The sequence below is a fragment of the Nicotiana sylvestris genome, chromosome 2, assembly GCF_000393655.2.
Source record: "Nicotiana sylvestris chromosome 2, ASM39365v2, whole genome shotgun sequence".
Classification (NCBI taxonomy): Eukaryota; Viridiplantae; Streptophyta; class Magnoliopsida; order Solanales; family Solanaceae; genus Nicotiana; species Nicotiana sylvestris.
The window spans coordinates 63,687,765-63,703,685 of NC_091058.1; the positions used below are offsets into that span (position 1 = coordinate 63,687,765).

Here is a 15,921-nt window from a genome sequence, read left to right on the forward strand (position 1 = left end):
AATACTTATGAAAATATAGAAAACGAACGTACTTTTTAAGGAATATAACCAAATATACCTACTATAATAGGAAAATATTAAAAAAGGATTCTAAAATCTCTAAAAGCCTTTAATAGTGTTCTAAAATTAGTAGAAAATATTTTTCTTTTTAATTTATCTTCTCCTAAAACGAGAAGACTTTCAAATCTTTTCCGAAGCACATTTGGTAAAATTTTAGGAGTATGAATAGTGAAACACTGATGATGTACGACGAACAATTGAGTTTTATCAAATTGTTATAACAAAAAAGATGTAATTTTACTTGCCTACATTATTGTTACTATAATTTCAATAGACATTAACATGATATTTATAGGCGAGACCAATAATTCTCATGTTTTTTCTTTCTTTTACCTCAATTCACTTTTAAAAAATATTAGCTCATTAATTCATTAATACCTTTTACAAAATAACCGCACGAAGCGCAGCAAATTCACTAGTTCTATCATAATTTTGGTTAATTCATCGTAATTATAGTTAGCATATGATTTCCTTCCCTCCCTCCAATGTGTTTTATTTTGGAAGAAAGTAAATAGGTAACTTACTGTCACTCTTGATCTAGATGGAGTCATGTGTGGTATTGCATTTTCTTTGGGTTAATTTGATAAATTCATAAATGAAGATAAATACGAGCTGAGAAATTATTCACATTTAAATATCTTTATTATAGGCAGACTTAACCTTTCAATAAAGAAAAGGCATAACTATCAGCTATTGATCCCATGCATCCATCTTGTTCTTCTCTTCTCAATTTGTTATAGCTCCAAAATTTATATAAAGGTTCCCTTTTTATTGTTTTTTGTAAGGAAACTATATTGTATAAATAGATTAAATTGCACTTAAATGTACACCGATTCTTTATTATTTTTTCAGATTCAACTCGTTTTATGCTACCATTTTCTCATGGAGTACATAATACTTCTCGTGGAGCCACTTTTTATTTCTGCCATTATGTTCCCATCTTAGAAATTTAGCTCTAATCATCAATTTTTTTAGCTTGTATCTTTTATTATGTCTAATTTGACTCTTTTTTTTGGGTCTTTATCAATGCATTTAAATTATTTGAATAAGTTAATCATAGGATATTTAAGTTTTATTTCACAAATGGAGATAAAATAAAGTTAATGCAAATAATAGGGAATTATAATTATGTATGCGCTAAACATAGTTTTGTTTCCCGCAAGCAAGGCTTCCCTCGTCCCTTCTCCCCGGGCTGGGCTGGTCGGTTCGGTTCGATTGTAAATATTATCCGTTTGACATATCGGTTATCGGTTTATAAATATGTTAAACCGATAACTAAGTCGATTATCGATTCGGTTTATCGATTTACCCGATAGAATAACTCAATCAAGATTCTAGAGGGAAGAAGTAATGAAGTATAATGTGTACTGTACAAAGAATATGATAAACTTTCTTATTTTTGTAACCCTCTCAAAGAATATGATAAACCTTACAATATTGTTTCTCTATGTGTTGAATGACAAATTTGGGAGGGTTACAACAGTAGATAGAGAATTGTGAGAACGGGAAAATTTATATACCTAAGGATAATATCGTATTTTGATAAAGTTTATTGGGTTATTCGTTAAACCGTTAATAAAATTGGGCAAACCGAGATCCGAATCGGTAGCCCAATAGCAAAATAATGCTAAACCGTTACCGAATCATTAACCCAAATAAATTTTTTTCGATTCGGACTATTGGTATTACCAATATATACCAATATGCCCGGCCCTACTCTCCCCCTCTCACCAAAAAAAAAAAAAGAAAAGAGAAAAAAGAAAAAAAGAGGGGGAACCTCAACACGCACATGTAGAAAGGCTACTTATTTCGAATGCTGATTTCAAGTGAAGTCCAGTGAACTCTGTATCTCTCTTCATTTCCCATTTTCAACAGCTGCAAAGCGGAAAATCTACTGGGAGTTTGGGGTCTGTTGTCGCTGTAACAGGAAAAATGAGGATGGAAAGCAGTGAAGAAGAAGATGATTTCCCCTGTGTCGAAAGTGTGACCCCTCAATCCAAGATCGACTCCATTTACCAATCCAAAACTGAAAAAGTATTCTCTCTCTCTCTCTCTCTTTGCCTTTTCTCTACTTCCGTTTCACCCCCATTTTGGTTCATTGCTGAGAAATTAAGTGTGCTAGCAAATTCAACTGCTCTTATCATTGTGTGTGTGTGTGTGTGTGTGTGTTTTCTTCTTTTTTTTTTAATAAAAATTTTGATCAATATTCTGAACCAAATTTGTGACAATTCATCTGGGTGTTCTTTAGTTTTCATGTACTTCAAGTGCTGGAAGTTAAATTTTTGTGCTTTGATGAAACGTGCAAGTTTGTTTATTCTTTTCTCGAGGTTGATCTATTTTCTGAGCTAAATTTGTGACTTTCTGTAGGTACTCCTTATTTTTTAAAATTCTTATTTTGTTTAGTGTCTTGGGGTGTCCATATTTCAAGTAAAAACCTAGTTGTGCTTGCTGAAGAGGAACTGAACTTTTATTTTGGGATTTCAAATTCAATTTGATTTTCTAGGTTAGTTTTTCGAGTGCCGGAAGTAAAACTGTGGTGCTATGGTGAAATGTTGAAATGGTCTGTCTGATATTAGGCTTATGTCTTCCTGAAGTTCTATGGTCATGCATTTTGTTTTGTTCCCAAATATGCATACTCCATTTCCTTGAGTATGCATATTGCCTTTCTCCATTTCTGTTTCCATTTATTTTCCAATAGCTCACGGGGGAAATGATAATTAGTGTTGGAATTTACTAAGAATATATTTCGGAGCCCCGCAATATAGTTGTCTCTAGACCATGGTTTAAGTTTCTCTAGTTGGGATATGATGGTGTCTTGCTTTTCACACGCGAAATCAAAGAAATCTATCTTTTCCACTATTTCTAGGGTGCTTGTTGATTCATCATTTTTGTCTTTTCTTGTGAGTCCCAAGTTTAATGTTCTGAGTTGTGCAGGGAATTAGGAAAATCTGCTTTGAGCTTTTGGATTTGAAGGATGCAGTGGAGAACTTGTGTGGTAATACTCGAACAAAGTGCTTGGCCTTCTTGAGGTATTGGTTGATGAAAGTCTTTTAGTAGACCAAAAGAGAGTTGAAGATTATTCTGTTTCATGCAACGATGTCTTCATAAACCATGTTTTATGACTTTAATATGGAAGCTGCAGTTACCATTCTGTTGAAAACTTAAAACTTACAAGGATACAATAGAAAAACTATCTTAAATCTTTGCACTAAATGACGAAACGTGCATCATCTTAGGTCAAATACAGGTACTACCACCTCAAAGAGATGTGGAATAGTGTAATGCATCCTTTCTCAGCTAGGAGGCAATGAAAACTATCTGTTACTGGAGTCATACTTTAGTCTGAGATTGAGTTCATGTCGGTAGCACATGGCCTGTGCCTAGAAGGACTAAAACCAACCCAGCCGTGTGCACTATTTATTAGTTTTCTCTTGATGTTATAGTCTCTTGTACTAAGAATCCTTGCTTAGAACTATAGAGGAAACCAGACTTCTCTTTCCATCTATTTGTTTCTAAGAGCTCCCTCTTTGTTTTTTTTTTGTTTTGGGGGGGGGGGGGAGAGATACGAGTGAGAACTTTTGTTGTTCAATGACGTGTCTCAAACATGGCAGGAGAAATGGTAAGAAGCAGAAAGTGGAGAGATAAATCCTCTAAACAGTTGGTTATAAGCAAAGAATTAGAAGATATCTAATAAATAACCGGAAAAATGCATTTCGGCCCCTGTTCCATGTTTCCCTTTTGGTAGCTAACCTTCTATTTTTTTGTTTTGCTGTTTGTTTGTTATATTTTTGAAAAAATATTTAAAGAAGGATAATAAGAGTTGATTTAACAGAATAACAGTCGGATTTAATGAAATCTAGTAGTTCCATTATCGATTTAATCAGAAGTGCTAACACCAATACTGAAAGCTTTACGTGCTAACATCACATTGTTGTATGTTCCTAATTATTATGGGATCCTTTATATTGGAGAACGCTACAAGACATACTTTCTTATCGACAAAAACACAAGTGTTAGATAGTTATGTGTAAAGAGTCCTAATTCCATATGTAATAAGAGTAGAATATGTCCTAGTCACGTATGTAGTAGGAGTAAAATATGTCGTATTCCCATATGTAATAGATGTAGAATATGTATTATATATAAGGCTCATTGTTAATAAAATTAGATTTTTCTCCCGTGCATTCTCACATGGTATCATAGCTTCAATGAGAAAATTAACTTTGTACGTCATTCCAGTGACATCCGGGAAGAAAGATCTCATCGCCGTGCAATTTTCCGGCAACTTCGTCTTGCTCCTAGGGTTCATAACTGCTACAGGGGTACTGTGCATATACCAGTACCACCATCATATTTGAAACCCTTGTGTGATCAAACCCCAGAAATTCTTGTTCCGATAAAAGTCAGTCACCGTGCGTCTTTCCGGTTGACAACTCAAGGTTGATTTGTATTATCTCCTCATCGGTAAGTGTTGTGCGAAAACCAACACTACCATCTTATTCGGAAAAGTCAGGCGACAAAACCCCAGTCAATCGCTCCGGCAGAAAGTCCCTCACGTGCCTCCACGCGTTGCCAGAACTAGGGTTACAACGAGATAAAGTAACTTTTCCGGCGCGTGTGAGCCATTCCGGCTACTTTTTGACAAAAATTTTTCCGGACAACTTGCTCATCCAGTGATTCCGAGCCTACCCATATAAATTACATCAAATTCTAATAACTATTATTTTTTCCGGCGTGAACAGTGCACTTTTTCCAGCGTGAACCATGATTTCCCAGCATGAACAGTGATTCTCAGAAAAGTTTTTGTTTTCTAGTGGTATTTTAGAACCTATTTTGTAGTGTGGAATTCAGCTTAGTCTCACTATTTTCAAATTTTCCTGGCGAACTTTCGGCCAACTTCTGTTTATCAGCAACCACTTATTCTTGTTGCTCAGGGGGAGTCTAATGGCCTTGTATGTCGAATGATCAGCTTGCAGATATTTTCACTAAGTCCCTCACTGATCCTCGTATTAGTTACATATATAACAAGCTCGGTACATATGATTTGTATGCATTGGCTTGAGGAGGAATGTTAGATAGTTATGTGTAAATAGTCCTAGTAGTCACGTGTGTAGTAGGAGTAAAATATGCCCTATTCCCATATGTAATAGGTATGGAATATGTAATTATATATAGGGCTCATTGTTAATAAAAATAGATTTTTCTCCCGTGCATTCTCACAACAAGGAAGAGATGAAAAAGCACACTGAAAGGGAAAGTTAATGACTGTTCAACTTACCATCTCTATATGAAAATGTGGATGGTGTTAACAACTCCATAGATTTAGCTCGACTGATTATTGTGTGTAGGCTTTCTGAACATTGCATGTCCAGCTGTTCTTTTTTGCGTCGCTGGCTATTTTTTGCATTGAGCTGCTTTATGCATTATGTAGTTCTTTTTCCTACTGATCACCTTCAATTTATTATCTCCTGATGTATGTTATGTGGGTTTTTCATTCGCCTTGATATACCCATGCCAGATGGGTGCAACTTGGATATGGGTCCTGTCTGCAGATTCTTTAAAGTACATTGAATAATTGGCCAAAAGCATATCGGATACTTATATACACTCTTATCAGATACGCAACCATAATTGAATCCATGTAGTGGTGCATGACCCCTCTTTGTGCAAAGTTTAACTTTTAATCTGTTGTTGTCATTGTAGATTGTCTGAGGAAGTTGTGGAAACAGAACATGAGCTCAATGAGCTTAGAAAGCATATATCTGCCCAGGGGATTCTTGTTCAAGATCTCCTGAATGGTGTAGGTAGAGAATTGGATGAATGGAGCCGAGCTAGTGGTGATGTCCAAGAAGCTAATGAAAGCCCTCAAAGCTTTGATTATGGTGATACTTTCATGAATGCCATGGAAGATGAAAACGTGTTATTCTTGGAGAATATTGATGTTCTTCTAGCGGAGCACAAGATTGAAGAAGCAATAGAGGCAATAGATGCTAAAGAAAGAAGTCAACCTGAGCTGAAAAGTTCAGGAGAGACTTCATCTACTGAACCATCATCTTTTAAGGCTGCTTTGTCTAAAAGAAAAAAGATGCTCGAGAATCAGCTGGTTGAGATCACAGAACGACCGTCAATTGGTATTGTCGAACTTAAGAAGGCCTTGTCTGGTTTGCTCAAGCTCGGGAAAGGTTCTTTAGCCCATCAGCTACTTATTAAGTCGTACAGATCTCGTCTCCAGAAAAGTATTGAGGCTTTTCTTCCCCTTTGTCCTTGTTATCCCGAGACTTATTCGGCAACATTGTCTAACCTTGTATTCTCTACCATTTCTTTGACTACTAAGGAATCAGGCACGATGTTTGGTGACAATCCTGTTTATAGCAACAGAATTATCCAGTGGGCAGAAAGGGAAATTGAATACTTTGTACGGTTGGTTAAAGAACATGCACCGCCTTCTGATGGAGCTCCTGCTTTACATGCCGCAAGTGTTTGTTCTCAGGCCAGTCTTAATCACTGTAATGCCTTGGAGAAACAGGGGCTTAAACTGTCAAAATTACTCTTGGTACTTTTGCGCCCATACATGGAAGAAGTCCTTGAGTTGAACTTTATACGAGCCAGAAAAGTGGTTCTGGATTTTGCTTCAAGTGACGAAGGGAAACCATTATCACCTCGCTTTGCATCTCCTTTATCTACATTTGCAACTACGTCTGATACCTTGCTTGTTGAAAGTGGAATGAGATTCATATATGTTGTCAAAGTAAGGTCTCAATCCTTATTATTATTGTCCGATCTTCTGTTTGCTTACGTGTTAATACTGTATCTCAATGCACTTAGATTGATGAAGTGCATTGTGCGATCTTAGTTTGCACAAATTGCCGTACTTCCTCCATCCCCTTGTTTTCTGATTCCCCTTTATAAAGACCTCCCTCCCCTTGTTATAGTTGTATTGCAAGTCCTTCTGCATAACTTGGCTTATAGGTGTGCGTATTGTTGCAAGAATTCTATGCAATTTGTAACCTTCAATGTTCTTTTTATAGACCTCCATGATTGGCCTTTCTAGACACAGCTGAATCTGTCAAGAGACTGGTAGATCAAATCAGATACTTTATTCTCTTCACTCTCTCTCTCTCTCTCTCTCTCTCACGCCCATAGGAAGAAACTTGGGGGCTAAAAAATGTCTACTTGGTCCAAGAAAACAAATATTTCTAGTATAAAAAATGGAAGTGCCACTCTGTCAAAGAACCTTTCTGCTGAAGGAAGAAGATAAGCTACGTCTTGTATGTAACGTACTTATAGCTGCATATTCAGCATGGTGGTGCAACTACTATTTACAATATTGCAGTATATATGAATATGTGTGTGATTTCTCTCTTTCTCAGCGCATGATTTCTTTCTCTTTCTGCTGGATTCTTCTAGCTGCAATATTAGGATGACCTACAATGCTGTGGCGCTTAAATAGATGTCTCAAGTATTTTTCACTGCTCAAGTAGGAGCACAGATTGATTTGAGATTGCTTGGAACTGCAACATATGAAAAAAGGACAAAAGAACAATAGCAGTGCATCAGGCTTCTGTTTCTCTTAATGGCTTAATAAATAATTTGTTCAACAACTTTGCCCTCCTCTGCAGGAAATAGTGGAGAAGCTCACCCAGTTAGTCATTCTACATTTTGGAGCTAACATATTGACCAGAATTTCACATCTTTTTGACAAGTATGTGGATGCATTGATTAAAGGTCTACCTGGTCTCTCTGAGGATGACAATCTCACAGAGCTAAAAGAACCTGTTCTTTTTAGAGCTGAAACAGACTCTGAGCAGCTTGCTCTATTGGGAACTGCATTTACCATTGCTGAGGAACTATTGCCTATGGTTGTATCTAGAATTTGGAATGTTCTTAATGAAAGTAAGGAAGTGGGTTCTGAAAATATGATGCCTGCCGCAAACAATACCGTGGAGCTCAAGGACTGGAGGCGTCAACTTCAGCATTCGCTGGACAAACTTAGAGACAATTTCTGTCAACAATATGTTGTTAATTTCATATACTCAAGAGATGGTGATGCACGATTAGATGCACAGATTTATTTGAGTGGCGTGGGGGAAGATACAATTTGGCACACCGATCCGCTACCTTCACTGCCATTTCAGGTACTGTAATTCCTTTTTGTCCTAGTTTCCAAATGATCCTTACTAATTCGTGCTGTGAATAGCACACCCTAGTTAATTCCTTTGTCCATCTTTAGTTTGTTCACTTCTTTTTCCCCTTCGCTAAAATGGTGCAAGATTAATTAGTTTCCTTTTTGAGAACTGGAAGAACTGCATGTGCAATTTCCCTTTATCCCAAGTGGATTAATGCTCCTTCTGTTGAGTTTCTGGTTCATCATTTATTGCTTTCCTGTTAGTATGTAACTCCCCTTTCAAAGCCTTCAGTTCCAGTTTTTTCTGGTTGTCATCTCTCACTGCTTTATAGCAGCAACATAAGGTGAATCTTAGTATTTTTTTTATTATACAACCATTCATCATATTATTCAGCAGATGCTTGTTTGGCTTTATTATGAAGTTCAAGCTGGGGAAGCTCCCTGGGATTTGAAATCTGGACCATTGCGCACTGAACACTTGGAATTATGTGGTCTATTCGATGGTCATTTAGAACTGTTTGACAGTTTTTATCAACCTGTCCAAGTTCTATTATTCTGTAATTTTTTTTTCTGGTGTGCTTTCTAGAGTTTGGGTTGATGATGTTGTTGTTTGCTTTCTAGAGTTTCTGCTAAGTGAACCTCATAAATGCTTCATGTTAGCAATCCTTTCATGTGACTTAAAAGGTGGTAACGGTTCAAATCTGTAGGCATTATTTGGTAAGCTGCAGCAATTAGCAACTGTCGCAGGAGATGTTCTTTTAGGAAGAGAGAAGATACAGAAGGTTTTGCTTGCCAGGCTGACAGAGACTGTGGTAATATGGTTGTCTGATGAACAAGAGTTTTGGAGTGTTCTAGAGGATGAGTCGGCTCCTCTGCAGCCTCTGGGTTTGCAGCAGGTATATCTACTACCCTGTCTTTAGCTGTACTACCTCAATATAATACAGTAATACACATTTTTTTTTTTTTTTATACTTTTCTTCACCTTATCACCTGGCATCAAGCCTACTGCCCGGGTTTTTCATTCAATTTGGAATACCGTGTAGGAACTGTTATAACTTTGTCTAATTTGAACTCTGTATGAAGAGTAGCACAACAGAATGAATTGTATTGTCTATTGCATAATTCAAGTCCTCAATTGTTTAGGAATTCCTGATGGACATTTCTCAAGGATATGTAGTTGGGCATAGGACAGCCATTTGTGTCTTTCCTTTTTTCTGAAAGTAACTTTCTGGTTATTTAGGTGTTTGAAAGTGAGGGTATCTTGTCCATGCCCTTATTACTTTAGCCCGATCAGTATAAGATGTTTATTTGTATGTTCGACAGGTAAGAGCTTAAAGTACTCTCCCAATTGCCGTTAACCTGGTGAAATACCAAAAAGATACCTTAGTCTTCGTCCGGACTATGCTATGTCAACATTCAGATTTGCGATATTCAACAAGAAATGCTCCATTGTTAAGCAAATATTTTGAGTTATGATAAAACTGTCTTCCTATCTTGATATCAACTTTTTGTTCAACAGTTAATTCTTGACATGCACTTCACTGTTGAAATCGCACGATTTGCGGGCTATCCATCAAGGCAAGTGCATCAAATAGCATCAGACATAATTGCGCGTGCAGTCAGGACGTTTTCTGCCAGGGGCATAGATCCACAAAGGTATACCTTGTTCACTTAGCTTACTGCTGTTCACCTTCCTTGGGGGTATGGTCATCATTGAACATGTCTTTTCTTTATCAGTGCCCTACCTGAGGACGAATGGTTCACGGAAACTGCAAAAGGAGCCATAAATAAGCTTCTCCTAGGTGGTTCTGGATCAGATACATCGGAGATTGATGATGAACACCTCATCATGCATGATGGAGGGATGTCAGACTCTGACGGATCACCTTCTTCCCTCTCAAGTGTAGATAGCTCTGAGTCATTCGCCTCAGCACAAATGGGTGATTTGGATAGCCCTGTGTATTTCTCTGATCCTGAGAGTTAAACAATGCTGTCTAATTACTTCCGGCGACTTTGCATTAGAAAAATTTATCTGTTGCCAGTGTATGTGTTAGGATGGTAGGAGAAATGTAAGTACTTGTGTTCCCCCTCTTCTGTTGTATTCAGATAGTAGCCACATTATCAATTAATTAGTAGGGATTAAAGGGTTATTTGCTGCAAGATTATGTTATGAAGAATCCAGAAGAGTTATAGAATTAAGTGTTGCACTCAACGGTGTATGGGAGTAGATGAGCAACAAACCTGAGCTGTAAATGAAAAACACAATTATATCATATCCCAGGACAGTTAAATTATGTAATAGTTATTACTATGAGTATCCTTTTAATTCAAAAAAAAAAAAGAGGGGGGGGGGGGGGGAAGGGAACATAATTATTTTCCTTTTCCTTTTTTTTATTTTTCCATAGAGTGGTAGTAGTTTCCTTTTTCCAATTCTTAGATTTTACTACGGCAAGGTAATCAAAGAGAGATATATGGTAATAATATACTTAATTGTAATTAGGTTAATTATTCACTACATTTTCTTTCCAAGTAAAAGAAAAAGGAAGAAAAAGAAAACAAATTTACTGCCTTGCTTCTGGAGGGGGGGGGGGTTCGGCCAGTTCGGTTTGGATTTTTGGTTTTTAGATTGAAGAAGTTACAATCCAAATCCATTCCAAATAAACTTGGATTAGATCGGATTTTTTAAGTTCGGATTAATCGGTTTGGATATTTCAGATTTTCTGTTTTGAGCCTATAAGTTGAGATGTTTCTTCTTACAAAAATGAACAATCAAATGAAGTATCTATGTTAAATTGCCTAAAAAGTTCCTTATTCTCGTACCAATCATCCAAATAAAGTATTCAAGTAATGAAATCATCAAGGAACTACAACAGATACATTAATAAAGCCAATAAGAATTAGCAATAGTATAACCATGTCCAAATAGAAAATATTATGACAGTAATTTAGTAATTAATATAGAATATATCAGATAATTCTGATGGATAGGGTATTTGATTTATTACTATTTGCATATGGATAATGCACTAAATATAAAGTATAAAAAGTTTGAATTTTCGGATATCCGAAAATTTAAAGTACCAAGTCCAACATTTAATCCAAAATTTAAAAATTAAACCCGTAATCCAATTCGTAATCCGAAAATCCAAACAAAAAGTTTAAAAAATTTGGATTTCGATTTTAGTTTCGAGTTTGCCCCAACTATGTCCGTAATTATCCGCCACCTTGCTTTCTCCAAAAATCAACTTAATTATATCTGGTCACAATTTTATACTTTTCGAAACTAGATACTAATATTCCAATTTCCAAGCTTTTCTATGAACTGGTCTATATATAAACATAAAATTCATGAAAAAGCGCGGGAAAATAGAAGCTTAACTAAAATTAGGGCTTTTTTTGCTACTCATTACCAAATCAACTGAGCTATGGAGAGAAACACCGGCGGAATTTCAGGCACAATTGATTTAAACGGCAATCTGCCGGCGGCGAATGTTGTGGATCTCACCGGGAAAGTGCACCAGCTGCCATGCTGTATCAAGTTCAATGGTCCATCTGATGTTTCACAGTACTTCAAACCAAAACCCACTGGTATAATTGTTCCATTTCTATTGTGCAAGTCAATCTCATACTCCTTTGTGTACTTGAATTTTTATTTTTCGTGTATTGAATTTTAGTTATCGGAAGAACTTTTAAAAAAAAAATTGTTAGTCAGTGTTTGAATATGTGAATGAAATTGAAGGTGTCATTGTTGACGGGTTAAATGTGGAGGAAGCTCATTTTAGAGGAAGGAAGCTTCAGGGAACGACTGTTGCAATTCCTCATGGCTACTCTGGTAAACTCTCTTTTATTTATTTATTTTTTAAGAAAAAAAACAGTAGCATTCAGACCAGCTTGTCTTTTAAAATAAAATTGAACGTAGCACTAGGGATACACTGGTATGTTGATTATTATTGCCTATCCAGCATAACTGATTAGGAGGCATAATTACTGAATGGCTCTGAACCAATTGATATGAACTTTATCAAATCATATGCCAAAAGCTTTCTGTTGATGTGGCAGAGCCTAAGGTCATGTAACCCCACAGTGGAATCCCATATAAACGACATGAGATTGAATCATGGTGGTAGTTTGGCTTCCAACTGTTGATGATTTAACAGAAATTTTGGTTTAGCTTCCGATTTCAATAGGCACTGTCAATCTTAGAACTATGGTCTGGAAAAAAAATATCCAGACGAACTTACGATATATGCTTTTTGAATGATAGTATATTGTCTTTCACCTTTTGTATTGGTGGACTTGAAACACTAATTTGTGTCCCTTCAAACGATGTACTCCCATCCCAATTTTGATACAATTCTGTGATACAAACTTCTTAATATGTATCACTGCATGTGTTGCTGTTTCCGGTGCTATCATCTTTTTCCTTTTTTCTTTCTTGAACTTCATAGAGTGAAACTACCTATATCACCACTCAGCTGCCACCTAAAGTCTTACAATGATTATAGTTTAAATTTATGCTAGGACCTTAATCTTGTTAACTTTATTTTATTTGATACCTCTTCTTCAGGGTTTGTCTTGGGAAAGAAAATGCCTGATGAGAAAAGAAAAAGGTCTGTCGAAGATTCAAGTTGCTGGGGGATGAAGGCGAAGTTCCAAAACATAACATCGTGGAATCATGATTCTCTTCCCTCAGAAAATGATGCTTTCTTGCGTGCCTTCCACCTATTTTCTGTTACAACAGCAGTACGTTTCTTCTTGATACTTGTTAAGGGGAAATGCCTTTCCTGCTCTATCTGTTTGATTATCCGTAAATTTTTTAAGCAAGTGTTCATCTCAAAGCTGCTCCTTAGACAATAGCAGTTTCTACTGACTATGATACCTGCTTTGACGTGACACCATGGTCGCCTAAATTGTTCTTTGGATTGTGCTGTTCATGATGAAACATGCATCACCGAGTCAGCTAATTTTGTTGTTAAACATTTGAGAGTATATTTTACTTCTCCAAAGTTTGACTTTCCTTAGGTAGAAATGAATTGGAGACTGTCTTACTTGGTTTTGTTGAGAGGCGTATCAAATAAGAACCAGTAGTCTCGATCTGCAACCAAATGTTTGGCTAGTTTTGGTTCTCATTTTCTTTCCTCTGATGAACACTAATGTTGGAACATGAGTCATATAGAAGAAATATATGTAGGAACTGCAATTAAAATGGTCTGATGCATTTGTATGGATTCATTACGCTGCTTTGAGTACTTAGTGATGTGTAGCCTTTTGTTGAGCCTTTGTTAAAGTTGCTTTTCATTAATGCAGCTGCATCAACCAGTCAGTGTTGAAGACCTGGAAGCTGCATCAATTGATCAAGAATTAGAGTTATGAATTGATCGAGATGCTGAGATAAGTAGATAATGTCCACAAGGAGCAGTACATTTCGAGCTCGTTTATGCTCTTTTCCAGTTTTTCATTATATATCTATTCAACCAGGATTCTGTTTATCCTTCATCTAATATCTATAAGCGAGAACATATTAAACACATGTATTTCTGATATCTCAAAAAATTCCCTTCGTTTCTGTAAGTCTGTGCATTTTCGACGTATAGTCATAGATTTGTATCCAGTTTTATGTGACATCCTTGGAAGTAATGCGTTTACTACATTGTCACATGAACAACTTCGCCCTGTTCTTATGATCCATTTAAGAGGTGTAATTACATTTCCTCTTTTTTCCTTTTTTTTTTTTTGGGAAGGTAGTTGGGGGAGGTTGATAATAGCAGCTATCTTCCACTCTAAAAAATAACAAGGTAGAGAACAAAGAGGACGACTGATGACTGATAAACTATCACATGTTAAAGTAAAATGCTGACTACGTTTAATGAAGAGTTCAAATTGATGATAATTCCTCCCTTTATTTGGACTTGTTAAGTAGTATATTATAAGGTGCGTTTGGCATGAAGGTATTTTATAAAATATCTTTTGGCAACACACCAAAAAATATTTTCTATTAAGAGAAAAAAAAGACTTTCTTCAGTTATGTTTCTCTCCATTAATCCATTTAAAGTAGTTTTTGTTATGAATAGTTTGTACATTGAATACTACTTTGGATACTACATTGGATACTATATTGGATGCTACATTGAATGTCCATGTTATGAATAACTTAAAGATTAAATTTCCTATTTTATGTCCATCATCTTTACTTTTTATGCCTATAAAAGGCCATGTAATTGCAATGAAAAATTACACCAAAGTGAAAGAAGAAAACACTTCTCCATTCTCTCTATCTCTTCTTGTTTACATTTTACTGCATTGCTTTTATTTTATAACACGTTATCAGCACGAAGCTCTAATTTTATTCTTAACTCCCGCTAAGTTGAGCCATATTTTATTAAGGTATGTATCATTATAATCATTTTATTTATGGCAGTACATATCATATGCTCATTGTTTGCAGATTACTTGTGCGCTCGAGCATCTTAAATAGTTTAAGTACATTGCAGTGATAAAATAACTATTTCCTTCCGTGCTCAACTCTTAGAGGACCTCAAAGTCATCAAACTAGCTATGCACTAATGTCATACTTATAATATTCATGGACTCCCTAGATCAAAACATATCTTTAAGGCATTTTGAAGAACTGTGAGAAATAAATTGACAAGCAATAATTTTATAGTTTAATTACTTTATATTTATTGGAACATATAAATAATGTTAGTCACGTTCAGTTCTATTAACACATATATATCAATAATATAAAGTGAAATGAAACAAGTATGTAATTTCTACTTTATGGCAAGAATAAAATGAAATAGTAGATTGTTAACATGATATAGCTCTATTTTCATTTCTTTTACCTTAATCGTTTTGTTTTCATTAATTGTTTATTATTATAATTATTTCTCTAACTTATTCATCTTTTATGATAGTTTTCACTATGTCAAATTTATCAAAACTTGAATTTGTGGCACTTGACATCACCGGGAGGAACTATTTATCATGGGTTCTTGATGCTGAAATTCACCTTGACGCTAAAGGTCTTGGAAATACTATTATACAAGGAAATGAAGCATCAAATCAGGATAAAGCGAAGGCCATGATTTTCCTTCGTCATCATCTACATGAAGGGTTAAAAACTGAATATTTAACCGTAAAAGATCCACTTGAATTATGGATTAATTTGAAGGATCGATATGACCACCTAAAACTTACGGTATTACCGAAAGCTCGGTATGAGTGGATACATTTAAGGTTGCAAGACTTTAAAATCGTAAGTGAGTATAATTCTGCTATCTTTAAAGTTCTCTATTAAAATTATGTGGAGACACTATCACAGATGAGGACTTATTGGAAAAAACATTTTCTACTTTTCACGCTTCAAATGTGGTGCTACAACAACAATACCGTGAAAAAGGTTTTAAGAAATATTCTGAGTTAATCACATGCCTACTTGTGGCTGAGCAGAATAATACTCTATTAATGAAAAATCATGAAGCCCGTCCCACTGGGTCAACTCCATTTCCGGAAGTGAATGCTGTAGCAACATATGATAAGTTTGAAAGAAAACAAAATAATAAAAATGAAGTCGTGGACATGGTCGTACACGAGGACATGGCAGGGGCGAAACAATTATCGTCATTATGGTGGAAATAAATTGGAGAACAATAAGGGTTCTCAAATTAACCATTCAAAAGGTAAAGCTAGTATGTGTCACCGATGTGGTATGAGAGGTCATTAGGCACACATTT

The 15,921-nt window shown here is 35.8% G+C and overlaps 2 protein-coding genes across 2 annotated transcripts; both read left to right on the top strand.

Moving 5' to 3' along the window:
* Positions 1-1,890: 1,890 nt before the first annotated feature.
* Positions 1,891-10,484, top strand: LOC104235277 (exocyst complex component EXO84C). Its single transcript, XM_009788997.2, has 7 exons — positions 1,891-2,094; positions 2,995-3,089; positions 5,764-6,808; positions 7,680-8,195; positions 8,893-9,081; positions 9,705-9,841; positions 9,923-10,484. Exons 1-7 carry the CDS (start codon positions 1,993-1,995, stop codon positions 10,167-10,169), a joined length of 2,331 nt encoding a protein of 776 aa, XP_009787299.1. The 5' UTR covers positions 1,891-1,992; the 3' UTR covers positions 10,170-10,484.
* A 1,020-nt stretch (positions 10,485-11,504) lies between these two features.
* LOC104235276 (uncharacterized) lies at positions 11,505-13,756 on the top strand. Its single transcript, XM_009788996.2, has 4 exons — positions 11,505-11,773; positions 11,925-12,017; positions 12,753-12,928; positions 13,493-13,756. Exons 1-4 carry the CDS (start codon positions 11,611-11,613, stop codon positions 13,556-13,558), a joined length of 498 nt encoding a protein of 165 aa, XP_009787298.1. The 5' UTR covers positions 11,505-11,610; the 3' UTR covers positions 13,559-13,756.
* The last annotated feature ends 2,165 nt before the right edge of the window (positions 13,757-15,921 follow it).

Bases quoted from the DNA above. Each gene is read 5' to 3' on its own strand.
- LOC104235277 (XM_009788997.2), top strand. From the start codon at position 1,993: ATGAGGATGGAAAGCAGTGAAGAAGAAGATGATTTCCCCTGTGTCGAA. The intron at 2,095-2,994 runs GTATTCTCTCTC...TGAGTTGTGCAG, and splicing joins ACCAATCCAAAACTGAAAAA to GGAATTAGGAAAATCTGCTT. The intron at 8,196-8,892 runs GTACTGTAATTC...TCAAATCTGTAG, and splicing joins TACCTTCACTGCCATTTCAG to GCATTATTTGGTAAGCTGCA.
- LOC104235276 (XM_009788996.2), top strand. From the start codon at position 11,611: ATGGAGAGAAACACCGGCGGAATTTCAGGCACAATTGATTTAAACGGC. The intron at 11,774-11,924 runs GTATAATTGTTC...ATGAAATTGAAG, and splicing joins CTTCAAACCAAAACCCACTG to GTGTCATTGTTGACGGGTTA. The intron at 12,929-13,492 runs GTACGTTTCTTC...TCATTAATGCAG, and splicing joins TATTTTCTGTTACAACAGCA to CTGCATCAACCAGTCAGTGT.